This window comes from Elgaria multicarinata, chromosome 4 (genome assembly GCF_023053635.1).
Source record: "Elgaria multicarinata webbii isolate HBS135686 ecotype San Diego chromosome 4, rElgMul1.1.pri, whole genome shotgun sequence".
Lineage (NCBI taxonomy): Eukaryota > Metazoa > Chordata > Lepidosauria > Squamata > Anguidae > Elgaria > Elgaria multicarinata.
Window position 1 is genome coordinate 119969693 of NC_086174.1, and position 24589 is coordinate 119994281.

At 39.6% G+C, this 24589-nt stretch overlaps 1 protein-coding gene across 1 annotated transcript in view; it reads left to right on the forward strand.

The window, feature by feature from the left end:
* Positions 1 to 24589, forward strand: part of CSMD1 (CUB and Sushi multiple domains 1) — a 1175554-nt gene that overhangs the window by 721874 nt on the left and 429091 nt on the right. Inside the window, exon 6 of the mRNA XM_063125095.1 lies at positions 14005 to 14117. Within this exon, the coding sequence (XP_062981165.1) occupies positions 14005 to 14117 (113 nt within the window). The remainder of the gene's footprint in view (positions 1 to 14004; positions 14118 to 24589) is intronic.

Consider the following 24589-nt stretch of genomic DNA (forward strand, 5'->3'; position numbering starts at 1 on the left):
CACAAATAGGGGTAAAAAACACTCATCCTGGCAAGCACAGCTGTGAGGGCCACATCTTCAATTTTCCTGTCACACTGATAAGTAATATAGGCTGTCATTTATATAGAAGTCTTTGCAATAGGCTCACTTAAAAAAAGCAGATAAATTATCTACACAGATTAATATGTGAGCATTTGGCATCACCTCAAACAAGAGAAATAAAGATGATGGATAGCAATCCAAATTTTTCATATGCAGATAGCATATTTATGAAAGGCTAATTTTTATGATTACCTCAGAAGATGGCAGTAATGGAAAGACCAGCAAATAAGAGATGATTACAATTTCCTCAGGAAATGGATTAAGATTTAGCAGTGAATTAGAATTACCAAAGCAGAGGAAGCAGCATTTAGTAACACCGTGGGCAGGGTTGTAAGGTGAGCAACTGAGATTGGTTTATGGCAGCGGGCAAGGCTTTGCTCCTCTAACATGATACCCTACCCCACATTCTATTGTCTCTGTCCTTGTCTCTGTATACATCTGAAAGAGATGTATACAAGGGGAAGTGATGCAGACTAACATAAAGGCAAATATATACATGCGCCTCTAATATCAGTCCTGAACAACAAACAGCTCATCATCTATGATAACCCTTTTGTTGGAAAGGCAGTCTTTATTTCACGTTTCCCCACGTTTGGGAAAAAATGGGGGCACTGCTTCATGTCATGGAACAAGGGAACAATGACTATACTAGAGAATTATCAGTCTAGTTCATGAAACGGAATAGAATGACTACACCGAGTATATGTATTTCACTGTATTGCTTTTACACATGGTTCTAGTATTTTGAGAGAGGGTGCAGTCATCAAGTGATAAAAGGGGTGTGTGAACCAGTCCTTAGTGTGGAGGTTTTGCTCTGAACAAGTAGTGGCAAAGATGTAAACATATTCTTCTCAGTACACCTATACTTGAGTTTGTTCCTTCAGATTTAGTGTTCTCTCTGGCCTTGACAGTTAATATTTAGTTGTTTCAGGACTGTTGCCTTTCAAGGAAGTATAGGACTTGATATATTTAGCTAGGGTGACCAAATGAGAAGGAGGACAGTGCTCCTGCATCTTTAACAGTTGTATTGAAAAGGGAATTTCTGCAGGTGTCATTTGTATATATGGAGAACCTGGTGAAATTTCCCCTTCATCACAACAGCTAAAGCTGCAGGTGCCCTGCCCTCTTTTAAATCTGGTCACTCTAGTATAGCTCCTGCAGTTTTAACTGTTGTGATGAAGGGGGAAGTTCACCAGGTTCTCCATATATATAAATGACACCTGCTGAAATTCCCTTTTCTATGCAACTGTTAAAGATGCAGGAGTCCTGTCCTCCTTTTCATATGGTCACCCTATGACAGTGGTTGAATCTTATTCTTCACTCAGCCTTCCTTTTCAAGGCATGGAACTACCTGTGTATTACATATATAACTTTTCCTTTCATGAACATTAACCTAAATAATGAATATAGGCTGTCTCTGAAAGAAACTGATCCTTAGCCATAGGAATTAAACTTAACAATTGTTGTCATGACTACTACAGTGCCTAGGAACCAACAAAAGACCTGGGTCCTAGAATCTGTTATCTAAGCCCTACTGTGATGAAAAATTGCCTTCTGCAGTATATTCCCTTGTTCATTGTGCTGTTGTGTGGATTTTCCCTTTAGATTTAAGATTGGTTTTTCCCTAGACAATTTTTGACAGATGATATATATCAGCTGATGAAAAGGGTGAAACTTCAGCAGTCCTCTGTAAAAGAACGCAGAGGGAAACTTCTTTGAAGGCTGTAATTCTATATGCTTGCCTGGGAGTAAATCCCATTGAACTTAATACAACTTACTTCTGAGTAGAGTTGCATTGAATTATGCTGCATACATGTCTTGTCTAATGACTAGATATTTGTAATAATTTTAGAACTTGCAGTTTTGAAGTCATGTAGAATGACAGCTGTGGCTTTTGTTTTGTTTAAGGAACATCAGGAAGGAGGCTGCTGTTGTAGTCCTTGTTTGTAGTACAGTACAAACATGTATTATGGTACCAATAACTCCATTTTTTTTAAAAAAGAATTTGTTATGTGAGTAGTCTTTGCCAGTAAGAATGAACATAGGTTAAACCAATTTTATTATTTGACTATGAAAACATCCCAAACTGAATAATATCCGTATTTGCTTAAAAGCTGTTCAGTTTGTTGAGGTTGGGGAGACAGTTATGAGACAGATATGTGTCATATAAATGATTTGCAAACACTTTATATTTGATATATTGCCTGTGAAATCTTTTGGGGCACATTTAACTAGAACTTATTTTTGTACGTTTATTTATTTATTTGGATCACAACCCTATGCTATAATATGATGCAACTACATTTAACTTTTAGTACTGATTTGTACAGTTTTGATAAATTTGCATGGTAAGTTCCCGCATGCAGTTTCAATGTTGTACAGCTCAGACTATGGAAACGTGCCCTCAAAAGTGGTAAAGCGCTCTTTTCCCTAAGCTGGAAGCCAGCTGTGAAGACTGCACAGGTCAGAGTTGTACTGCTAAGAAATTTGATAGGAGAAAAAACATGGGAACATTTTATAAAAAGTGGGAATTCATTATTATTATTATTATTATTATTATTATTATTGTTATTTTTAAAAAATTAAAATTCTAAAGGAAATTTTTGTTGTTGTTGTTGAAAAGCCCCTTAAAACTTTGTTTTAAAGGAATGAAGGTGTTGTCCACAAAATAGTACTCTTATGGTTAATTTGTTTGTTTTATAGCTCCTGAAGAAGGAGGTAATCCCTCCGAAATGCATAGAGCATAATAAATTTATTTCTGTCCTGAGCACCTGAGTTTGCCTCCTCCTTTGCCATGGGTTAAATAACCAACCATCGACTATTTAAACCACTGTTGGTTATCGTGTTGTCTGAACCCAGTCATTCTCTCTCTCTCTCTCTCTCTCTCTCTCTCTCTCTCTCTCTCTCTCTCTCTCTCTCTGTGTGTGTGTGTGTGTGTGTGTGTTCTATATGTATAGGGTGACCATATGAAAAGGAGGACAGGACTCCTGTATCTTTAACAGTAATGTAGGAAAGGGAATTTCAGCAGGTGTCAATTGAAGAGGGTGAAATTCCCTCTTCATCACAACAGTTAAAGCTACACTAGCTATAGTAGAGTGGCCAGATACAAAAGAGGGCAGGGCTGCTGCAGCTTTAACCTTTCCTACATGGCTGTTAAAGATACAGGAGCCCTGTCCTCCTTTTCATATGGTCACCCTATATATGTATATATAAATTCTGTGTATAAGATTATTTTCCATTATTATTATTATTATTATTATTATTATTATTATTATTATTATTTGCATTTTTATACTACCCAACAGCCGAAGCTCCTTGGGCGGTTCACAAAAACTAAAACCATTCAAAGTATAAAACAAACAGTATAGAAACATGATATAAAATACACATTAAAAATTGAATAAAAACACACCATACATGATTAAAACATCTTTAAAACATTCTAAAATTCCATTGACTAGGCCTGCCGGAATAGATCAGTACTGGTACTACTTGGTAAGCTAATATAATACCTCAATGGCGATGCAACTTAGATTGTGCAGATACATATATTTTTCATCTGCACAAACTAAGTTGAAATATGTTGAGTTGAATTTTGTAAGATTATGCCATACATCAATAATGTACTGAGATGGTACATATAAGGTTACGTCAAATACCACAGCATGTTCTGTTGGCAAATGAGAGTTTTAATGATAATTACTATGACAGCGATGGTCCTATTTTTGAATTAACATTTATCCCCCACATAGCTATTAAAAAATTATATTTTCTAGTCCCCGTAATGCCATGTAATTCATTGGTTGTGTCAGTATTTTAACATACTTTTTAGTTTAGATTTGAGTCAGAAACTTGAATAAAAGAGTGAACTTCCCAATGATTGACTTGAAAGTGCCACCCTTAATTTTTGTGTTTGAAGTACATCATGCTTAATATACACCTGTATTGTATATTGTAAGCATTTTGCTCAAGCTTTGTATTCATGGCTTGGTAGATAAACATGGTTGATCTCTGCTGGCTCAACAGGAGAAACATAAGGAACTCTAAGTAGTAGAATAAAAATCTAAAAAGCATGATATGTTTATCAAAATAGATGAAGGATGGTGTTTATAGCCTAAAAGTGCCGGCTGTTCATGAATACTCTTTAAGGATATTTATTAATTTAATTCCAGGATTTTAATTCCAGTTTGCTTCATATTTGAGAATTTTAGCAGAGATCAAGCTTGTTTAGAGTAGGCATTTTAAAATGCAACCAAACAACTCAATGCAGATATATAGGAGAAGATGATAATAGACTGGGTTATGAGCAATTAATAGTTCATAGTATAAATATTGAGGCAATACAGGAGAGTAAATTGGCGTGGTGGCATATGTCTGTAAACCCATGCTTCTGAAGCATATCTTTGTATCGCCCCTGAATCATTGGCATAGGGCAAAATAAAATTTAACTAAAAATAATGACAATATGAGGTGAGACCAGGGCTGTTGAAGGCTGTTACCCCTTTCAGTTCTTCTCCCAGCAAGTAATTGCCCTAGTTATTCTTGGAACAGGCCTCCTGGACTAAACTGTAAGGTTGATAAATGGTAATAGCTCTACCATCCAAGATTTGATTATGTGTATGATGGGTGAGATGAGTGGGATTAACTTATTTCTACTCTGTCCACCAAGTTTGTCTGGTGGAGCAGCAGGTGAGAGCTGATGAGAAGTTAGGTGGAGTTGCAGTGAACTATCATTCTTCCATCCCTTTCTAGTTGCAGTTCAATAATAATCTAATTTTAAATATCTGCATTAAGAATTATATGACCCTGATTGTTTAATGGTAGAGTCATGGCTCTGCTGGCGTATCACCCACTTTGCTGTCTAACAATCTCTCTGCCTAAGCAGGCAGAGGTGGTTTTGGGAGTGGTCTCAAACTCTCCCAGACTCATTGTTCTGGTAATTTCATAATCCATGCAACCTCATCCCCCTTATTTGGAGCAGCTAAGGATTTTGTAGTTTCCATGAGTCTGCCTCAGTTGATATGTGGTTGTATGTACTCTCGATTTGGTGTTTCTAATGTTTTTAGAGGAAGTTCTACAGCAGGCAAGAGTGAGGTATGTTTATCTTGTCTTCCCTTAAATTCTGCTAAGTTCTTAATTACTTTGGTATTATTATCCAGGTACAGGGACTAAAAAGCAATATATCATCAATATCCTGTGCTTGGCTAAAACACCATCATCAACATCTTCCAGTTGAGCAGTCTGAAAATATTTTCCCTCAGTTATACTTGTAGTCTAGCAGAACGAATGAAGATTTAACTGTCTGTGTTCTTCACTGTGGTTTAAATTTTCTACCCTCATTGGGGGGACACTTTGGGGGAATCTACACTACTGCTTTAAAGCGCTTTATAACAGTTTTGACAACTGTTGGGGCCCAGGACACACGGCATATACAGGTTTCAAAACGTTTTCAAAGCACTTTAAAAGCAGTAGTGTAGATCCCCCCTTTATCCACTTTGATTCGTAGGGCATTACACACATCCTTCCCCAAACAACAACACCCCGAATGCAGAGCTATGAAAACCCACACACCTCTTAAGACACTGGAGCTAATATTGCTTCTCTAAACAATAAAAATGTAATCGATCTGTTATGTCCTCAAGCTTAATGTTCCACTTTCAGTGGACAATGGAAACCATACATCAGCAAAGCACTAGACACGTAATGTCCCACTGTACACTAATTTCAGCTTTAGAGTAGTAATTAACTTTCGATGGGTATTACTCTGCTGTATTTATATGATGTATCCTGAGTATTAACCCCATTTCCCTGAATACTGCTCACTACTGTAAGTATTTATCATATACAAAACCAGAATCAATTCAGAGTTGTTTTCTTGTTTTGTACAGAACCATAAATTCTTTTGGTTTCCATTTAAGAGATACACGCACTGAGAGTAGGTGAGACATTTTTCTCTGTCTTGGAAATTGGAATATATAAAAATGAGCCAGGGTCCAAAATGGGGTAGCATTGGGAATGTGTGAATCAGCAAAACTCAAGCTCACCAAAATTCTCAGAATTCCATCTTCTGACTCAAATCTCTGCAAATCCTGAAAAAAATGAATTGAAACTAATTTCTGATACATTCGTTATACTAGTAATTTTTGTCCTGACTTCAAGCTGGGCCTTCATTCATACAATGTGGAATCACCCTTGGTGTCTGGACTAACCCTCTGGGAATCATTTCCTTTTCTGCTTCTTATGTGTGTGTGTGTGTGTGTGTGTGTGTGAGAGAGAGAGAGAGAGAGAGAGAAGGGATGGAGTGACACACAGAGAGAAAAAACTTGCAACACTGCAAGTTCCATGCACTGTCATTTGTTGTGTCCAATTGACTTTTATTGTGGACCAACATCCCTTCATGGGAAAATGGGTTCAAAATTGCTCACTTGTCTACTAGTTTCTCTCCAGGATTTCAGAGAAGGTTTTTCACCACAGCTACATGGAGATGCCAGGGAATGAACCTGAGAACTTTTCCATCATGCAGGGCATGTCTTTGACCACTCTGCTACAGCCCTCTATCAGCCAGGTTCCATAGGGAAAGCAACCCATCTGTTTACAGAACCTATAAGATACAGCCAGTAATGGGCATTCACAGGAAGGCCATGACAATGGATCTCCAGAATACTGTTCAGTATAGTTAAATTCTATTAGATGTCATGCAAATATATACCTATAAATTCCTTTGTTTGTATATTATGATAAACTCATTCTAATTTATTTCAGAGTATTAGGGATTTGTGATGAAGAGAAATGGGGAGTTGTCTTCATTTTTATCAAACACTAACTATATATTTATGGAAGATTCCAGTTAAATAACTTGGCAAATCATAAGACATTTAAATTTTATATTTAAAAGCATGCACACACAAAATCAGTAATTTGAGTGGCAAATCTGGCTAACTTGGCAGATTTTAATAAGATAACTACAGTTTTATTCCTTTGACAGTCTAATGAGAGCTTCAAAGACAGACTCTCCACTTCCTCTGAAAGAGGCAATGACATAAATTTAATAAGGAACACAATTTTACTCCTTGAAGTTTCTATTTAATGTATACATATGTGAATAATTAATATACATGTATCTATTTGCAGGTTGAAGTTTAATTCATTACTTAAGTTCTTCACTGGCTGATGGAAATGTACTAATTATTTAACTTCAGAAGAAGCCTCTGATTTTCAAATTAGGCATAGGCTTTAAGCGGATAATGTGCTACAATGCTTTCAGGGGTTACAGTGATGACCAGAGCCAGCTGTCAGATAAACAGGTCAGATAAAGTCCAGCATTAAAAGTTCAATGCAAATAGATTGATACAAAGGTCTTGGGCAAATAACATGAAGTGATCTTCACCTAATAGCAAAACAAAACACACAAAAAACACTCCACAGATGGATCTAGGTGAGCCTCGCTGGGAATGAAGTTCCAAGGATGGGACAGCCCAGCTGAGAGAACACATTTCGTAGGAGCGCTCCTGCACTCTTTCTCGGATAAAATTTAAAAAACCAAAATGGTGGGCATGACGTCCTCCTTCTTCCTGGACATCACATGCTGCGTGTAGACAGAGGGGGAGATCTCGCAATAACCATATCATGAGATCCTCCCCTCTCCATCATGCAAGACCTGGTAGGTCTAGCCATGGCCTATAAAGGCAGTGCACCAGCAATGTGGGTGTGAGTGTCCATGTCAGGAAAAGTAAGCTATGTGGCAGCAGGCAGGTGTGCAGAAGTGGTTGGGGGAGGAGGAAGCAGCGTGGTGGCGGGTCCCTGCTTCAAGTAGCAACCTGCCTTGGGCCAGGCCTGGTTCTCCCCTTGCCATGATGTTCTTCCTGATTTTAAAAGGTGAGGGCAGCAGGAATTGAAATGCAGAAGGTACCTATGGTGATAATTACCTTATTAATGGTGGCCATTCGCAAAGCAGTTGCTGAGTGATAACACAGGCCCTGTTCAGAAGACAACTTAAACCATGGTGGTTAAGGCTTTTTTGTTAGCAGGGCCACAGACATCTTTGCAAAGGTAAGCTGGTAAGCACCAGTCATGTGATTAAAACAACACTCAGGCCCCTGTTCAAACCAGTGAGGTTTGAGGAAGAGACCCCATTGGCCCTTACAAAAGGAAAGGCATGATGGCAATATTGTGACAACTCCCCACACAGGACTGTTAAGGACAATCCTGTTTTATCTTAAACTTTGCCATGAGAGGAGTCCATGTAAATGATTTATTGCATTATTTAATCTCGTCTGGGTTTATGTATTTGTGAATTGGTTTCGGTATGTCTACAAGTCCCAGAGGAGGTCATGGCTTCATTATATTAACCACAGTACCAAGTACATAGTAAGTAAAAGCCCCCAGGTTAAAAAGAAAAGAAAAAAGAAATATTTATGTTTTATACAAGCAGGAGACAAATAGAAAGGAAAAGAGAGACCCCGAGAGGTGAATTAGCTTGCACAGCACAGAGTCAAGTCAGATCAGTGTTTTGGCTTGCAGGTGAATGTTTTATGCACTGAACCATATTGGACAAAGAGAGAGAAATGTTAATCTTATTTACTGCCTCAAGGATATGCTCTTAATTGAAACGAAGTAAGCCATGGTTGCAGGACACATTTTTAGCATTAACTGGTGTTCAAAAGCAAGGCTTGGTATGAGGAGACTTAATATTTTCTTTCAGTTTTTTTGTTACCAGAGACAATTTGCAAAGAAGTTTACAATGCACTTAATACACAGAATGGAGATACTATAGGGCTACAGTTGTGGTCCTATATAAAGGATGGGTTGGATAAATCACATTTCGCTAGTATAACCAGATTAGGGGACAGTGGATTGTATGGTGAGATGATTGATCTGAAACTTGGCAGTATAGGAGAGGTCAGTATGAGGATGTCCCATGCTGACTTTGAGATGGAAAAGGTAAGGAGTGGCTTATTTATAGGAGTTTAAAATTGGATGAGGGCCCTCCAGTGATTTATTTTCATAGATTTTGCTCTGGTTAAATTTTTGCACCAGTTTCTCCATTTGTTCAGCATCTCTCAGGAAACCATTTGTTGTGACAGGTCAAGGGGAAGGTCTAGCATATGGTATGCCCTAGTAGCGTTACAACATGTTTGTAGTTTTTCTTTAAAATGTGACTTTTTCGGGGGTGGGGGATCTATTTTATCCTATGTGAGTTCATAAGGTCTGTATTTGCGTGAGTGTAGCTAGTTACCAAGCCCCTTCCAACTTTATAATTCTATGTGGATAATATTAGTTGCAAGTTAGGTGGAATGGCATTTTCAGTTGTGTGATAGCTTCTGTTGTGTAGATTCTGTGCTCATCTACACCTAGAGCACGTTTGAGAGGGGGAGGGATGATTGCGAAGTTTTCATCCCACATGGGGCACACACCAGCGAGTTTGTCTACAATTTAAGGAGAGCCATTCTGGTGTGTGTATGTGTGTGTGTGTGTATGACTCCTGACTCTTGCGCAGGAGCAGAGTTGCAATCCTGCGTGAAGATGAGTTTTTTAAAACACACGCACACTTGGTGTTGAAAGACCTTGAGACCCATCCAGTACATGTTGATAAAGTTTTCCCCCTCACCCCTGATACCTATGGGCTCGCTCTGCACAGCTAGTTGCCTGTTCACTGAGCCCTGCTACTCATGAGGAACAGCAACAGTTATGTGTGTGTGTGGGGGGGGGGTCACACCAGTCACACACCTTGGGATTTTTGCAAGAACAGCGGGGAAAAGAGACAAAAGCTGTCATTGATATCTGGGGAAAGCATGGGGGGGGTGTTTGTCCGTAAATCATCATGGGATCGGCTGTGCATCATGTGGGGACGACCTCGATACTATTAGGTACTATTATGTGTATTATGTAAATGCTATTATGTGTATTAGGCCCCCATGTGTCTGTTCCAGTTAACAGAAAAATCTGGAACTTCGGTCCACCACTTTCCCACTGATAGCTATCCAGATGTGGTGAAGTTAGCCACATCTCCATATTGCCTGAATAAAACACCTGTTAAGGGTGTGGGCCTTTGCAGCTGCAATTTCCCAGCTTTTTAGAGATTGAGAGAATGTGGAAAGATGTTAACAAAAACATTAAACTGAAAGGGTTTTTGTTGTTGTTGTTGTTAATTGAATCATCTAACTAATTCATTATCCTTCCTTGGGAAAATCAAGAATATTGCAGGTGGAACTCCAGATTAAACGCTTATCTGTGAAAGCCATATAATTAAGGTAGGCTAGGGAAATGAATGAATTACAGATTTCTTCAGAGCACCAATTTCCACATATCTCATGAAGTGACTTCGGGTGGATTCAAGGAACCGGGAACTATGTGGAATCCATTCAAATCTTGTTGTGTGGCTCCAATACTTGCATAGGGAATCCCTCATTCATAGCTTCCAGCCATATGGTCAAGCCCTTTGTTACTTCACAAGACCTCTTCTGGCACTGAAAGTGAACACATGAAGAGGGCAGTGAGGTCACACGCAGGAACTGTCCCCCCAAAGTCCCCATCATACACCTTTGTGTGTTGTGCAAGGGCGAATCTTCATGTGTTCAACTGGAAGTGCTTAGAAACGGACAGGAGAACCAGTGAAGCTTGACTCATCAAGGTTTTGAAGTTTGGTCTGCCTTGTTTCTGTTCCCAGTGATGAGCTTTTTATTGTTGTTCAAAGAGGTAAAAAAATACACAATTTGGTGCATATTTTTTTAAAGTGTGCCCCAAAATGTATATTTTCACCCATTGACACATTTTTCCAAAGTTCACATTTTTCAACCAGCATCACAAGTTTATTTGCAAAATGGACCCATGCTTGCATTCAGGGGTGTGAATGGGGCAAGTGCTAATGAAATGAAATTGTGTTTTCATTCTTCACCACTTAGAAGCCTCTACATAATTATGATTATGAGCTATCTCCTCAGGAAGTTCAGATGAACATGTGTTGAAGCCCCCTTCAGAACTTGGCACTGAATGTACAAATGTTTTCTTTTAAACATAAACATACAAACCAGGAATAATGGGGGAAACACATTAAAAATAAATGATGACCTGCATTCCGAAGGGCCCAGTTTGGATCTTCGATGATGATGATGATGATCCCCCCAGACTATGGAATGGCCTGCCAGGAGAGATCCACCAGCTTAAGAGTTTTTTCTGAATTTAAAAGGCCTATGAAGATGAATCTCTTCTGGCAGGCCTACCCAGTCAAATTTTAAAATGTCTTAAAAGATTTTAGGATTTTAATAATGTATTGGTTTTATGTTTTTATTCAGTTTAATGTATTTTATATTTTTGTATTCAGTGTTGTTACCCGCCTCGATCCAGAGGAGAGGCATATAAGAAATAATTATTATTATTATTATTATTATTATTATTATTATTATTATTATTATTATTATTATTATTATCTTGCCTTTTCCCCTGTACCTGGGACTCAAGGTGGTTTACCAGATTGGTCATATTTTATTGGGGCAGGCATATTGGGAGCAAAGATAAGGTTGGTGAGCATTCTTAGGCAATGTTGTGGTGATTGGTAACACCTGAGGCCCTCAGCTGGGAGTCCTGCAGCACCAGAAGTCGGGATAAGGGTTACCTCTGAGGCCAACGTTATTCACTCAGCGTTTTCCAACCTGTGGGGGAGTGACATAGGAAGGCCTACCTAGCCCACAAGGAGAATCCTGATGGGTGGTGATATACATGCATCACCTATCAGGATACAAATGGCTCGCCCGATCCCAATTATGGCCAAGTCTGGCCAAGATAGGATGCCTGCCTAGGCCTCCATCTTCCTTCGCAGAATCATATAAAGAAATGTAGCCCTATTTAAATCCCACTTCTTGTCTCATCTCATTATTTCACCTTCCATTCCCACAATTAAAACATATAAATTTACAGAAGTTAAAATAGAATTAAAGCTGCGTTAAAATTAAAAACATTTCAAAAAAATTAAAAACAGTAACAGATTTTTTTTAAAAAAATCCAATACATTAACACAGGTCCAGCGTAGTTCCAAAAGCCGGCATCTGAAAGTGTAGCACAGAGGGAGCCAGCCTAGCCTCCCTAGGAAGGGAGTTCCAGAGCCTGGGCTGATGAAACATGGCTTAGCAAGCAAAGAATGAGCCATGTTCTGATATGTTCCTTCCTTTCTCATGTGACCTGCTGCGGGGCTGAGTTCATGACTTGTTTAAACCATGGCTTCTAGTTGTATCCAAACTGGGAAATTGTGGTTTAATCCCTACTTGCTAACCAAGCAAGGATTAAAGCAGTGGTGTGTAACTGCCATACATCACTAGATAATAGTAATATATAAGACACTATATTCTTTTAAAAATTAACATTTTAATTGGATATTATTTGAAGGACCCATTTGTTACAGGCTAGGTTGGAGTTCTTTTTCAATAACTCACTTTAAAAAAACTACAGGGCACTAATATTTAATGCTGAAACTCAGACCTTGACTCAGTAAAATTCGACTACATGATTCATTTGTTTTGAATGTAGCCATTTTAAAGACTGGGACCACCTGAGGGTGAGAGGGTATAGCTTACCTTTGGTTATCTTGAATTATGATTAGGTAGGGATTTGAAACTGGGATGGGCTGGTGAGGCTCTGATATGAATCATACGTGACCAGCCCTTTCACAGTGCACTGTGACTGAAGGATGTCAGGAAATTTTCAGGTAAAGAGCGAAAATTGAAAGTAAAAATCACATTCAATTAATATGACATTAAATATGCTGTATTAGTGAGCAAATACAACTGTGATAACATTTCATCAGGTATGACTGTGTGACATATGACTATTTATATTAATTTGTAGAACATAGTGACAGCATACTTTATGTAAGTTAGTTAAAATGTTGTGTTGTAAACATGTGTTTTTCTTTGGATTATTTTGTACTCTCAATCTTTAGTTGCATTGTATGGTGGTTGATGTTGAAGGGTAGTATTATAATAGCTTGGATCCATTGGAGGCAGCTTCTCTGGATTCAATCTGAAGTTTTTTGGATTTTTTCAGTTGAAATTAAAACCTTCCTCTCAAGCTGTGTAGGTTCAATTTTCTAGGATCATTGGCCAAACCCACTTCATCCAACAGCTTGTTCATTGAATGTACTGTGAATGCTTGTTTATTTTGGACTACGAATTCTCTAGGATACTTATGAGGTCAGAAAACAAGTACTTTTAACAAGCACAGTGATTCTGATCTTTCTGTATTGATCCAGTATTGGTTAAGGGAGGTCCCCTTTACTTTCTTCAAACCAGCACTGTTTGTCACAGTTTTGTAGAACAAGCAGTATCGTGTTGGAATGTCACATCTATGAGCAGGACAAGGACATTCTGAATTCCTTATTCTCAGTTTTCAAGTTTGATCTGTCTGCTTAGGCATTCTCCAAATGAATGTTTGATCCATAAAGTTAAGCCTTGCATAACAGAATGTGCCAACTGATCTTTTTTTGCTATTAAATGTCTTGAAGTCAATTTGATGGAATTGTTCTGTCTGCTTTACTGTAATACTAAAACCTTTGAAGATTACATATAACCCATAATAGAATGTAAGGCTATGTCTGAGAAATCAGTGGATGAATACCTGTTGTTGTGAGAGGTACTGGAAAATTCAAATTGGCAGTATATGTGAGAATGCTTTAAACCAGTCTATTTCATTTCAATATAACAGATATGTAGCTAAGGTGTAAATATGTAATAAAATGCAAAAGAAAAGTGGTGTCGGAGTAGTCCAGTGTGATGTAGGGATTAAAGATAATATGCTAAGAACACTGTATTTAATTTTGTATCTCTGATCATGCTGAATATGTGTTAGCTTCTAATATAAATACTTCACTGTAATAATGAGCCCAATGTGTTTTTGCTTCAGTATTTTTTTAAATGAATCCTTTTTTCCTCCCAGGTTGACTGGCATGAATCTGCCTTCTCCTGTTATCAGCAGCAAAAACTGGTTACGGCTCCATTTCACTTCTGACAGTAATCACAGACGGAAAGGATTTAATGCCCAGTTCCAAGGTAAGAATTACATAGGAACCTGTCAGTGGTAGAAATCTGTTTTTCCAAAACTGCCAAAAGAAGTGATGGTAGGGGAAATGCTTTAGTTAGGTACTACACGTTTCGAGAAGAAAAGAGATGGACTAACTTGGAACAGCAGCCATCACCATTCAAAAATATTGGGCCCATGATTGCTGTTATATTTATTTTAAATTTAGTTACCCTCACATATACATCATTTCCTTTCTGGAGTAGTATATTGCCAATACTTACCTTGATGCTTTTTTATATTTGAACAGACATTTCTTTTTTTAAAAGAAGCCTAGTATGTTTTTTAAAAAACAAAAAATGAAAAAAATGCATTTTAAGTTACTGGTCCTCGTACTGTGCATTTGTGTGGTTTCTTAGAAATTATTTAAATTGCTGCTGCAAGTTCAAAAACTGGTTATACGTAAAGGTGTTTCAAGCCTTCAAGTAGGCATGCTTGCATAACTGAGCATAAGTAATACAAGGGCCTTTCTCTGTTGTGGCACCCCAGCTGTGGAACGAGCTCCCCAGAGAGGTCCGCCTGGCACCTACACTGTATTCTTTTCGTCGCCAGCTGAAGACCTTTTTATTTTCTCAGTATTTTAACACCTAAATTTAAACTTTGCTGTTCTAATTCTGTATTTTAATCCTATATCAATTTCTGCTGTGTGGTTTTATCCTGGTTGTGCTTTTTATATTGTATTTTGTATCTGGGTTTTCAGATTGTTGGATATTTTATTATGTTCTTAATGGTTTAAATTTTTGTGAACCACCCAGAGACCTTCGGCTATTGGGAGGTATAAAAATGTAATAAATAAATAAATAAAGTCCTAGAATGAAAGTGAGGGACGCTTTAGTAAAAATAATATGTTTAGCGTCACTTTCCTGCCTGACATTGTACCAGTCCCTAGGGATGTATCAGGATTTCATTTATGTCCGCAAATTATGTGAACATATTCTGTTAGCAACCCCAGGTGAATGCAAAATAGCATTTTCTCCGAAAATGTTTGCAAATCGTCATACTTGCATTTACACTTGAAAAATGCCAATGTTTAAAATGTGTGCTTTTAAAAGTGCATGTTTACAAAAATGTTCATTTCACATTTTATTCTATGGGGTCCGTGTACATAATTTTGGGGCACTTTTTTTTCCTGTTTGAAATGCACACTTTCCCCATTCTAATGAAACAAACAAACAAAAAAGAACCCAATCAGACATGAGAAACAAAGTGATCCAAGCTTAAAGGTGGTGTTTGGAGAATCTCAACGATTGTGAAAACTGTTTGTTCGCCTATCCCTACCATTCTCCGGAAGGAAAAGGGGCACCCTATATCTGGAATCTCCAGGTCTTGGAGAGCCACTTTCAGGGTTCATCTACTGGATGAATATTCCACTATGAAAGCAGTATGAAAGTGGTATGTAAAAGGCAGAAGCCACACTATTGCTTTATAGTGGTGCTGAAGTGCATTGACAACTGTTGGGACCCATGACACATGTACACCAAGCAGGATATAATACTGTGAAAGTATTATGAAAGCAGTATATTGTATGTGTCAATGGGCCCCAACAGTTGTCAGTACACTTCAATACGTCTATAAAGCAGTAGTGTGGCTCCTGCCTTTTATATACCACTTTCATAGTGGAATATCCTGCTTGGTGTAGATGACCCCTCAGTCAGTGATTAGATGGATGATGAATGGTCTGACTCAGTTTAAGGCAGCTCCCTGTATTTGTAAAAAGCTCAAACCTTTGCAAATGTTTGATAGAATCCTTGCAAAGGCTCGTCCTTTTTCAGGATGAGCTGTGGGGGTGCTTATGCATCCCTACATATTATGGCATAAAACTGTACCTGAACATTTACATTCATGCTAATGGGAGGAGTGCATGGTTATTTGCATAGCATTCACGCTGGAGGGCATATCATGCTATGTCACATGCTCAAAATTTTGGGAGACCGTGATTTTCATTTTTGCCTGATTTAAATACCGCATGGGTAGGCTTCTATTTCAGGCTAAAGCTGGGATATATAAAATTTGATTTGTTCAACATTATGGTGACTTAAGCTGAATCTAAATTCTTTAATCGATCTGTCTCCACTGGAACACACAAAAAAGGATAATGATGTTTACGAATGGAAGGATGGCAGAGAACAGCCTTTCTCAACCCAGTGCCCTCCAGATACTTTGAGCTACAACCCCCATCATCCCTAGCTAACATACTGTGCTTGTCGCACGGTCACCCTCAATTACTGCAATGGTCTCAAAATAACAATGGACTGCAGTTCATTTGAGTGATTTGTGTTACCCACAGCCCCTTGGATTTCCAGAATCTGACAAGAACCTGTGTGGCTTGGGATATGAAGGCTGGGATGCAAATAAATAAATGAATAGCTGTATGGGGAAGCACCCTAAATGCCTGCCTATAATCCATTATATATTTGTTTGTTACATTCATACCTTGGAGCTCCCAGTATTCAAGATTCACTACTGAAAATTCTGGCTCTTTCCCAACACGCTTGCAGCTCAGACAGCTGGATGGCTCTTTGTGGGCATCTTTATTAGATACCTGTTTTATTAGAAAACGAGAGCTCCAGTGTTGTCACTTTTTGTATATGTCCACAAGGATATTTATCAAAAAGCAATTTTTCTATAATGAAACGTTTATTGATTCCCTGCCCCCTACCTGATAAATCATTGCTCAGAATAAGCTTTTGTGATTAAAGTGAAAAGAAAGCAAGGGGACGTCAGTTGCTTGCACCCATGGAATTAGTAATCTGGAATGCTTTAAAAATGTGTATACTTTACTATTTAAAGTTATTTTAACGCAGTCATAAGCATACTTAGCTGGAACTAAGCATTACTGCAAGTAATGGAACTTACCTTCCAGGTAAGAAGTTTAAGACTGCAGCTTAATCTACACCAAGCAGGATCTTGCACTATAAAAGAGATGTGTAAAAGGGAGGAGCCACACCAAGCAGGATATAACACTATGAAAGTGGTATGAAAGTGGTATACGGTATGTGTCAATGGGCCCAAACAGTTGTCAGTGCACTTCAATACTGCTATAAAGCAGTAGTGTGGCTCCTGCCTTTTATATACCGCTTTCATACCATTTTCATAGTGCAATATCCTGCTTGGTGTAGATGAGGCCTAAGTTGTTAAAGTAAAAAAGAGCAACATTTTGAGAACATTTTCAAGAAAGCCACTTTGAGTGCCATGTTTTGGTTGAAAGGCAGGGTACAAATAAAAGAAAGAGCTTCGGCTATTGGGCGGTATAAAAATGTAATAAATAAATAAATAAAATAAATAAATAGAAAGAAAGAAGGACATTCCTCGTTCTTTTTCATAAGTAAGATAACGATGAGTTTTGTACAGTAAGTCGCTCCTCTGATGGCAAACAGTGTATGGAACCCATTTGTGCGGTTGTTTGGGCTGCATTGGGCTCCCTTGGCCATACCTCTAGCATTTCAGCCTTGAAAAGACAGGTTTTGCTTACACGGTTACGATTGTTCTAGACCACATGCGGGGCATTTCTTTGTTTAAAGGAAAGTTTGTTGCCTTTGCAGAAATGACCCATCAAGTGGAAAAAATGAAGCGAGACATAGGCTTATAAAGAAAGGGATAAGCAGGGATACACTTTCATTTTCCCCATTCATCACCAATGACACAGTGACCCAACATGACATGCCAGGCTCACTGTGGGCGTATTTAACTCACAGTGAGCTGCAGCATCTGCCAGGTGCCATTTTGAATATGCAGTCCCCAATGGGATTGTGTGTCATGCGAAATTGGCTGTAGAGGGTTATATGAAGGCTGTCTATCCCAGCATGCCATGTCAACTGGGCCAGCATGTAATGCTTTTTAATATCAAGTTCTTTTTGTCCCAGATCTGGAGAACTTTGTACATTTTGTTGAATTATTAGCAAAATTGAACTGAAATTCTCACCCATCCCAATTTTTTTGCGGTGTGAATCACATTGGAAGCTTGGAAAAGTATATACATCAAATTGCAGTTTGTGTTTGACTCTGTTTTTGGTGTGGATTGAATAAACTGTGATCAAAAACAATCTGAATAAACTTCCTCACTCATTCCTAATTCACCATAATATGTCCACTGGTTGCAATCCTGTGCACAAGTATGTAGTTCATATCCAATTTAGTGGGATTGAGTAAGACCATGTGCAGAATTGCAGCCATAGTAATTGGGGAAAAAATACCTGAATTTGAAATGTTTTCAACCAAGCAATCTCCTTTGGTCTAACTAGGAATTCTTTGTACAATCTATTTGTTGAACTAAACATTATCACTTTTATGGGAGAACAAGCATATCATAGCAAATTATAGAACTAATGGTCTTAAGCAAGCAATCTGATCAGAAAGGGCTGTGCAGGATTAATTCGGTTTCAGACGTTTGAAAGATTGATTAAAAGAGATTAAAGCACCATTGTGACTATGCTGTTGTCGGCTATCTTTACTACTGAAAGATTTAATCTTTAGAATTTAGCTTTTACTCAATATTGCTTGCCACATTGCAGGAGCCCTCAAGCTAATTGAAAGTGAAATGATTCCTATTGTTGGTTGCTCTTGAGACACAAGTTTCAGCTTTCTCTTAAAACCGGCCAGTCAAGATAAAGCTGCTTCATTTGAGGTCATTTTCAATTTTATACCTGCTTCCCTACACACACATGCTCACACATGATAGTTATCAAAGGTAACATTCTGCTGCCACTGTGGTTTTCTGCTTTAATGGAAAGCATTATTTCTCTTTGCACCTTTATAGAAAGGCAAGGTGAGAAAAGGAAAGAGAACATGTGATGAGGAGATAGATCCAGAAGATTTTTAAAAGATGAGGCTTGTACAATATAGTTGGAAGAACTACAAACAATAATATTGTCACAGTGAAACTATGTGAGTGATCCCAGTACTCTAAGAGGCTGTCGTGTACCCAGGGATTATGTTTATCTTTCAGGGGCCTGGATCCAAATAGAGTTTACTGTCACCAGGCCTATACTCAGTAGTGCTAAGTGGGTTGTTCTCTGTTATTGTCTCTGCTTGCATTGATGATCCTCCTAAAATATTCCTACCACACTACCTCAAGGGAGGTGGAAAGGTAAGAGAAGCTGCAAACTTTGCCAGGGAAGTTAATCCGTAGCTTCAGGACTGTCACTGAATAAAGATCTTGCTCTCCGAAATTGATGTTCTTACATTCCACAGCGAAGACACTTGGAACACAGTTTGCCTTGTTGAACATAACCTGGGTAAAGGTTCATATCAATCAGGGTCTGCTTGTTGAGGTTTGCATTATCTCTCCCGAAACTTGTTGGGTCCATATGTGACCAGAGCCAAAGGGGGATCAAGTCAGAACCAAAAGTGGACAGAATTATAGATGTGACTCTTACCTTTATTTGGTGCACACATACATTCACATGCACACGCATGCATTCACGCACAAGTCTTTTGCATCCAGGCATTCTCCTTTCCTAACTGATTTGAAATTCCTCCCATCAGCTTTGCAGTTGGGGGACAGTGTAAATAATATCAATAACCTGGAAAAGGACATGCCGAGGTAGAATTCAGAGGCCTGGATTGAGAGTCCTGGAGCCCCGGATTATTTGGACTGGTCAGATTCTGCACTCCTGCCCTGACGCAGGTCATAAGTAACTGTCGTGAAATTTTATCTGGATGAAAATGCCACTGATTTCATTCCAAATGTTCATATTTCACAATCACAGGCAACCATGTCATAATAACTGTCTTGAGTATTTGTTTTGGTGGAATGGTTTTAAGTAATTTTTTAAATAATGTTGATGCTATAGAACTTGTTTTCAATAGGGATGGACAGATTCACCTCCACCAGTTTTTGGGAGCTTCCCAACAGGCTGCCACGGTCACTTGCAGCATCACGGCAGCTTCTCATGGCATCTGCGAGCACCTGACAAGGCTGTGCTCCCACCTGCAGCTCCCTTGCGAGCTGCTATTTTGAGCAAAATGGTGTCTCGGGAATATCCAGGAAGGTCAGTTGCATAAATGGCATCCATAAAGCAGCCATTTACACAACATTAAAAGTGTGAATGCGCCATAACCTTCCGGGATATTCCCGAGCCACCATTCTGCACAAACTAGTGCCTTGCCAAGGGGCATGCTGTGCCAACGGGAGCTCACTGAACCACAATGTGCTCGGTGAGCTTGCCCACAAATGTGATGCAGCTTGGCGAGCAGGGTCCGGAGGGCTGGACACGGGGGAGTCTGCTGGACTCCCTGACCCACTCTGATGCTCACAACATCCCTACTTTTCAATTCCTCTTGTATTCCTCTCTTTATAGTCTGACTTTTCATCACTTTTGGCAAGGCTAAAATTAATCCAAAGAATTATATCAGTGGTAGAAACCTCCAACCTGCAGACTTGTTAGGCCTCCCCATCTGGCCTGCTGAGGCCCCCTTCTCCTGTCTGAAGCTCCAACTCTCAGGAAAAGTGAAGGACGAGGGAAATGAGCTCTGTTGGCAACCACTGCCTCAAGGTATTTGAGTGCCTTGAGGCAGTGGCTCCCAATGGAACCGTTCCCAGTTCACTGCTGCTTTGCCCTTTCCTGGGCAGCAGTGGGTGTGGGTGTGGGTGCTTACATTCTCCCTCACTGCTCAGTGAGAAACCAGCTTCGATCGCTGTTTTTGATAGAAAGGTATTTATTTATTTATTTATTTATTTTATTTATTACACTTATTTACCGCTCCCATAGCCAGAGCTCTCTGGGCGGTTTACAGAAATTCTAAAATTGAGGTAAAAACAAGTATACAAAATTTAAAACTCTAAAACACAGAACATACACACATAAAGCATTAAAAACCAATTAAAAACTAAACATGTGGGTAATTAGGATGTGCCGCCACATCCTTGTATACTATTTGTAGTATGCAAATAACATAAATACATAAAAGATAAAACATCTGAGCAGTAGGGAAAGGGCTTGAGCCCTCTTTCCCCTGTCCTACCCAGCTGTGCTTTATCAATCAGCTGAGCAGCTTGATTTAAACCTCACCTTCCCCATAATCTGTTCCCCCATACTGAGGTGCTGAGGAGCCAATATGGTGTAGTGGCTAAAGACTGGGAGTTGGGAGATTAAGGTTCTAGTCCCCACTCGGCCATGGAAGCTCACTGGATGGCCTTGGGCCAGTCACAGACTCAGCCCAACCCACCTAACAGGGCTGTTGTTGTGAGGATGAAATGGAGAGGAGGAGGAAGTATGTACACTGCCTTGGGTTTCTTGGAGGAAAAAAGGTAGGATTAAAATGCAATAATAAATAAATAAGATAAACATGTTTGTTTGTTTTCAAGTTAAAAGGAAGTACTTTTAACTAAAAACAACAGCATTGTTGCTGGTCTCAGGAGTTCCACAGACAGCATGGTAGGCTGCCTGTGCTTTGAGGACCTCCCATGGGCTTTCCAGAAGCTATTGGAAAGACCTCACAGTAGGCTGTGTGTGTGGCTGGCACTGCCCACCACAGGACTGCGTCGTCTGAGAGCTTTCCCATGGGGAAATACAGCCTTTGGGCTCAAAAAGGTTCACCACCCCTGAATCACATCAATTAGTACCAGCGATCTCTACAATAAGATATTTAATTTTTAATTTTGATGCAATTTTGATGCATTGTAGCCACATAACAGAGCAGGTCAGAGGGACAGAAAATGTTTTGATCGTTATGCACCAGAAGTTATCTGCCTCCTCTGTTTGACTCCTTTGAATAATTCAGGCTTTAACAAATAGATAATCCCGAAGTCAAACACTGAATATAATTGAAGCTGTAGGAATAAATCTTCACCGGAGCAAACCCATGAATGGAAGAAAAATGCAAAAAAGAAAAAAAAGAAAAGATCATAACATACATTCCTGTGCAAACACCTCGGAAACTGGTATATCTCTGTGTGTGTGTGCTCTCTCCCTCCCTCCCTGTCTCTCTCTCTCTCACACACACATTCATACACACACACCCTTTCTTTTAACACCCAACTCAGTTCAGCATTCTGCTTATACTCCAATACACTCATGAAGGTCCTATGTGTGCACTCATTTCAGCTGAGGGAAGTAATCCATGAAAGTAAAGAAATGTGTGTAAGCTTCATCACACCACTCTCCCCCATTACATGATTAGCACTACTCTTCTATAAAATACACATTATGAAATACTTACTGTATTTTCCTGTGATAAATATTCTGTGGTGAAATCAATTAGTTATCCAAATACTTGTTACAATTTCAAAGATGACCTCTATAAAGTGCAATATGTTTTGCAGCTGTGACAAAGCCTTGCAATAAATAAGTAAAAATTATACCTGTTGGGTTTTTTTTAAAAAAAAAAGAAAGAAAAAAAGTTCAGGCTATTATAATTGTACTCAGCCATTGAAACAATAGCACTAAGATCATTAATGGTTAAAATAACATCTGCTCTTTTTCTCTTTTTTATCACACACTTCTCTAATTCATTAATATTCCCTTTCCATAGCTTTTCTTTTTTTAGGTGCCTTTTCCCAGCACAACCTAAGTTGTAGGTTGCCAAGATGAATATAATTTCTTGAAATTTACTGTGCATATTTCTGATCTGAGGCTTAATAATAATTCTTTCAAGTTCAACCAGTCTCTCTTTATTTCTCAGATGCTCTGAATATATTTTTCAATTTAAAGCTTTCATAAAATGTGTCATGGATCCTTTATCCAATCCAGATAGATATTTTATACTATCTTTTAATAACATAATCAATGGGACGGAATAACTCTGCTGTAGTAAATAGCAGCTGTTTATTGTTATTTAGTAAAGCTTAATATTAAAATGGGGGAAAGAGCGGTATATAAATATTCTAAATAAATAAATAAATATCATAATTTCTCTCATTGTCAGACAGATGATTCACTATTGTCAAAGTATAAACTCCTCGCCTCTTTTCAATATTTGTAATTAATATAGGCAGAATTAAATTTACAGTGCAATCTTCTGTATGTCTGTTCAGACATAAGCCCCACTGATTTCAGTGAGACTTACTCCCAGATAAGCAACTCACTTGAGGTCCTTCAAGTGTGTTGCACTTGCTGGGCCAAGTCTTTTGGGCACCCCACTAGGAAATATATAATCTCTTCAGAAATTTCTTAATGTCACAGGTATCTCTTGAGCCGATGACAATTTTCTGGTGGGAGCAAGGCCCAAGCATGGGTAGGTGAGGGTAGAAAATGAGCCTAGAGATCCAGGGTAGCACAGCTCAAGCTGCCACCATGAGGAAAACAATGAGCCTAAATTGTAGAACATGCTTAAGGATATTTATGAGAACTTATTTCCCTGTATCGTTATACCTTATTGTCCAGAGTTTGTAAGATTTGCTGGAGCCAATCATAGGAAGTGTTTCAGCAGAACAAGCAATATCTCAGAGAGAGAGAGAGAGAGATTTGAGATTCCCTATGTGATATGTTCTGTTACGAATGATTAGTCACAGAGTTCTTTGTGCAGGAGGGAGGGACAGGTTGTAGAAGGTGGGGGGGAAAGAAGAACAGGGACTGCTGGGGCTTCCCTCTGCAGTCTCTCCCCTCACCTGCTGGGCGTCAGCTGACTGAGTGCTCCACCTCTCCCTAACAGGTACATCTGCAGCCTGCCAGAGGCTGGGAAGGTGGGGTGTGTTTGGCTGGTGGGGGGGAAAGAAGAACAGGGACTGCTGGGGCTTCCCTCTGCAGTCTCTCCCCTCACCTGCTGGGCGTCAGCTGACTGAGTGCTCCACCTCTCCCTAACAGGTACATCTGCAGCCTGCCAGAGGCTGGGAAGGTGGGGTGTGTTTGGCTGGTGGGGGGGAAAGAAGAACAGGGACTGCTGGGGCTTCCCTCTGCAGTCTCTCCCCTCACCTGCTGGGCGTCAGCTGACTGAGTGCTCCACCTCTCCCTAACAGGTACATCTGCAGCCTGCCAGAGGCTGCGCCTCGGCGACGCGCAGAGTGCGGCGCCGAGTGCGCACTTGGCGCCGCACTTTGCGGCGCACATAGGAGAGACCATACTACTGTACCTGCAAGATCTCCAACCAGCCAACCAGCAGCAAATTGTCAAATACATTTTAATTACTTTTTAATATGTGCCTGGGGAGCTCTGGGGGATACGGGGATGCCCACATAACTGTGGTCACGGGTAGGGGGAGGTATGGTGCTAGGGGAGGAACAGGCCAGATGAGGAGAAGAGGGGATAGATTCCTTACAGCTATTCCCTCTTCTGGTTCCTACCCCAACCGGATAGTTCCTGGTGGCCATATCATCTTGCTCTCGGGTCTGGTGGTGCTGCTGCTGAACGCCAGGTCAGTCCAGAATAAAATCTCCCTCATCCATGATTTGATTGTGGATGAGGGGGCTGACCTGGTATGCATCACTGAGACCTGGGTGGGTGAACTGGGTGGGGTTGCTCTCACCCAGCTCTGCCCTCCTGGGTACTCGGTGCAGCACCAGCACAGA